The sequence below is a fragment of the Trachymyrmex cornetzi genome, unplaced genomic scaffold, assembly GCF_001594075.2.
Source record: "Trachymyrmex cornetzi isolate Tcor2-1 unplaced genomic scaffold, Tcor1.1 scaffold326, whole genome shotgun sequence".
NCBI lineage: Eukaryota > Metazoa > Arthropoda > Insecta > Hymenoptera > Formicidae > Trachymyrmex > Trachymyrmex cornetzi.
In genome coordinates, this window is record NW_017297961.1 from 459,597 (window position 1) to 463,453 (window position 3,857).

Here is a 3,857-nt window from a genome sequence, read left to right on the forward strand (position 1 = left end):
GATAGATGGTGCTGGCATATGTTAGATAAGAACAGATGTATGCGTTTGAGTAAGACAGAATAATATATATTATATAATATAATGTAACAACTAAATCAAAGATGTCACCACTATTATCGAATTTGGAATTAAAAAAGTCTGTACTATCGATCTTAATCGAGTTGGGTAATCGGTTTAGCATCCCCTTAAAAGTCGGTAACTAGTAATGGTAACTTGTTACTTTTTCTACTCGGTAACGAGTAACTGTAACTTGTTACTTTTAAAAAGTAACTTTCCATTTCCTGATGTATATTTATTAATTACGACATATCTATTTACTATCCATATATCTTTTACATAGTTTACACATTTTTAAACAGAAATACACTTTTACAATATATAAATCTCACAGTATATAAATATCTTTTAGAAAGAGGAACCGACCACAAAACCGAAAACTCCCGGAAAACCAGAAACTCCGAAGGTACACAACAAAATACAATTAAAGCACATACAAAATTTTCAACATGTAATTAATTTTTTATTAATATAAATATTTTAAATAAATATTTTACTTTCCTTACAATTACATTCAGCCACGGTAGGATGAAATATAAGGTATTAAATTTATATTTTAAAAACACGAATTTAAAAAATATTATTACTACATTTTAGGAGGAAGTCAAGCCTAAACCGGGAGAGGCGAAGGTATATAAAATAATTACACTATTATAGTATTTCTATATATAACAATTTCTTCGCTCACGATTAACACTGCAGAGATTTACAGCTGAGATATGTAGATGCACAGCAACAGATAAAGCATAATATATAAAATATATTGTTCTTTTCTAATATCACGTCACATTTGAAAAATAAGCACCAGCTGCATTAACCATATGCCGTAAATATGTAACTTTAAGACATTTTTTACATTCAAACATATTTTGAATATTTTTAGATGGAACCAAAAGCCAAACCTAAAGCAGAGGAAGTAAAGGTATACTTACACATACACTGTACATATCTTGCAACAATATACACTTGCACAATAGAGAAAAAGAATACAATAAAATAAAAAGGGATAATAAATGAGAAACACTATTACCCTGGTAGAAATGTATGCAGTTTTCCTAAACACCTATCCAGTTACTATCTAATATTACTGTATTCTCATTAATTGTGCCAATACTAAGTAGGAAATGGACAAGAACTTGATAGAATTTTATTCTGTCCATTTCACAAGCAGTTGGCTTGCTTATTAATCAATTTAATAACCATTGTTTGTTGTGTTTCTATTCAGTAAATAGATTCAGATTTTATGTAACTTTTGTATGCAGTAACTGCAAACAAAGTGTTACATCCTGATTGGGATCCTAAGTAGGTTTCCTTCTCAGTTATTAAACAAAAGTTTGTGTAACTGTTTAGTAACTGTTCAAAAAATGCATGAAATTTCTACCAGAGTAAATACTACTCGTACACTTTTAAGGAAGCCAAGTCCAAACCAGACGAACCAAAGGTACACAAAACACTTTATAACACATTTTATTATTTTAATAATCGGTTCAACTATATTACAGCCTATTGATATGAAAAATAAGATATTAGCACTTAAATTTACTCATACACTTTTAGGAGAAAGCGAAAGTTAAACCTAAACTAGAGGAAGTAAAGGTATATTTAGATCCGATTATCTTGCAGCAATACATATTTATGCAAGTCTAGCTCGCGGTTTACAAAAGAAAAAAATGCATAAATTATATATAGTAAATAAATGTGACACTTTAAGAGATACTATTTAAACAATCGTACACTTTTAGGAAGCGCCAAAGGCGAAGTCTGAATGGAGCAAAATAAAGGTAAAAAGTGTTATATAATTTAGAAGCAAAGCTAGGCTCAATAATTAGGCTTTTAAAATGCGTTGAAACTATATCATAGCGATAACGCGAAAAATGTGCAATGTTTTATTTTACATATACACTTTTAGGAGGAACCAAAAGCTAAAATTAAAGAGGAAGATGTAAAGGTACACGTACATTTGTGCACCATTTTGACAACACCATACCCATCATACATTCGGAAGAATAACAAAATTAATAATATAAGATAATTAGATGAAAAATTTAGCTTGAAGTATTATTTTTGCAATTATCATTTAACATAAAAATTAAACAGAATTAATATCATATTTAAAGGGTAAGACCAGGTATACGGTATACTTTTTTACAATGTTTTTTTTATTATTATATATATTTATTTTATTGTAGGTATACTTTTCAAGTTTTTATGTATATTTACACATAAATATTATAATTGTAAAAACACTTTTAGGTTGAAGAAAAGTCTAAGGCTAAACAAGGGGAAGTCAAGGTAAACAAAATATACTTGTACAAGTTAACAGAATATAAAATACATATAAAATACAATGTTAAAAATTAAAAAAAGTTAAAAATTAAAATGATATTATTAAGTACTCATACATTTTTAGGAAACACCGACGGCTAAACCTAAACCAAACGAATTAAAGGTATATCAAAAATACTTATTATATCAAAACTAAAACTTTTACTTTGAAAATTTTAGAAACATAAAAAATATTAAAAGGATTGAATATTAAAAATATATACTAAAAGTATTACGGACGTATTAATTCAAAAAACGTAAATGTCTCAAAAATTATTCAGCGTTTTGTAATAAAATTAAGAGATTTTTATCTTTTATGTCTTTTTTTAAACAATAATTAATAATCTTCTAATACAGTTTATTGTTAGATCTTTTACTAAAATACATAAATATTAACAAAAGCAGAACATTATGAGTACTCTAGAAGAAAATTTTTCATTTTGTATACATTAATTTATAACAAAATTATTTAAACATTCAGAAATTAATATAATATAAAATATAACTTAATTATTTTTAAAGAAATTAAATTAATATTATTAAGAAAAAATTCACAGAGCATTGAATTAAAACAAATTTTGCTGTTTGTAGAAAGAGGAACCCGCAATGAAACTTACATCTAAACCAGTAGAACCGAAGGTATATTTGATAAAACACATACACAATATACATACAATCTAACATTGATATTTTTATAAAACAGGGTACAAATTTTGTAAAGAAAGAGTTTAACTTTTATGTTTTTATTTGCAGAAAGAAGAAGAGATCATTAAGAAAGGTCTGAAGTCCGTCAAGGTAATTATAATTTTTATAATAAAAAAAATTAATATAGAGTCTCTAATACACAAGCATTTTTTGGATGTTAGCCTAATTTAATATTATTAAGAAAAAGAAAAAAATTTCAATTTTCTCTTCATTGAGTATTTCTAAAATGTTTTATACAATTGTAGAAAAAAGATATAGATATATATATATTGCTAATATCCAATTTTTATTTATTTCAGCAACTCGAGGAGGAGAAGAAAACTCAAGAAAAAGTCGAACTTAAGGTAATTTCATTCCTTTCATCACATTTAACGATAATCATTTAAAGTAATGTCCAATATTACACAGTAGATGTAGAAACAATAACGAAATTAGTTAAGAAATTAGTATTAAAGAAAAGTTTGATTTAATATTCTATTTAGTATTATGAGATTTAATTTAGTATCGTTGAATGAATATAGTATTAGATTAACTTAGTTTTGTGCACCCCTTGCTTTTTAAAATTTGGTTTTTATATACCGCAAAGCAAACATATTTATATAGGATAAGTGGTCCAACAATGAACCATGTAAATTTCAGAGGCTCGTATTTCTCTCAATTATTGAATTGAAGGTCTGAATTTTTGCATACAGTTTATGAATTTAGTTGACTACATACCGTAAATAATAACTTTTAAGTTATCCCTGAAGTTTAGTTACAATTTCGATTAT

General features: G+C 26.2%; 1 protein-coding gene across 1 annotated transcript in view; it reads left to right on the forward strand.

The window, feature by feature from the left end:
• The window catches only part of bent (projectin protein bent), a 221,823-nt gene that overhangs the window by 53,473 nt on the left and 164,493 nt on the right, over positions 1-3,857 (forward strand). The window contains exons 51-62 of the mRNA XM_018510206.1: positions 410-463; positions 655-687; positions 941-979; positions 1,469-1,498; positions 1,615-1,653; positions 1,800-1,838; positions 1,967-2,005; positions 2,311-2,349; positions 2,468-2,506; positions 2,974-3,021; positions 3,136-3,177; positions 3,387-3,431. Coding sequence (XP_018365708.1) covers positions 410-463; positions 655-687; positions 941-979; positions 1,469-1,498; positions 1,615-1,653; positions 1,800-1,838; positions 1,967-2,005; positions 2,311-2,349; positions 2,468-2,506; positions 2,974-3,021; positions 3,136-3,177; positions 3,387-3,431 — 486 coding nt within the window. The remainder of the gene's footprint in view (positions 1-409; positions 464-654; positions 688-940; positions 980-1,468; positions 1,499-1,614; positions 1,654-1,799; positions 1,839-1,966; positions 2,006-2,310; positions 2,350-2,467; positions 2,507-2,973; positions 3,022-3,135; positions 3,178-3,386; positions 3,432-3,857) is intronic.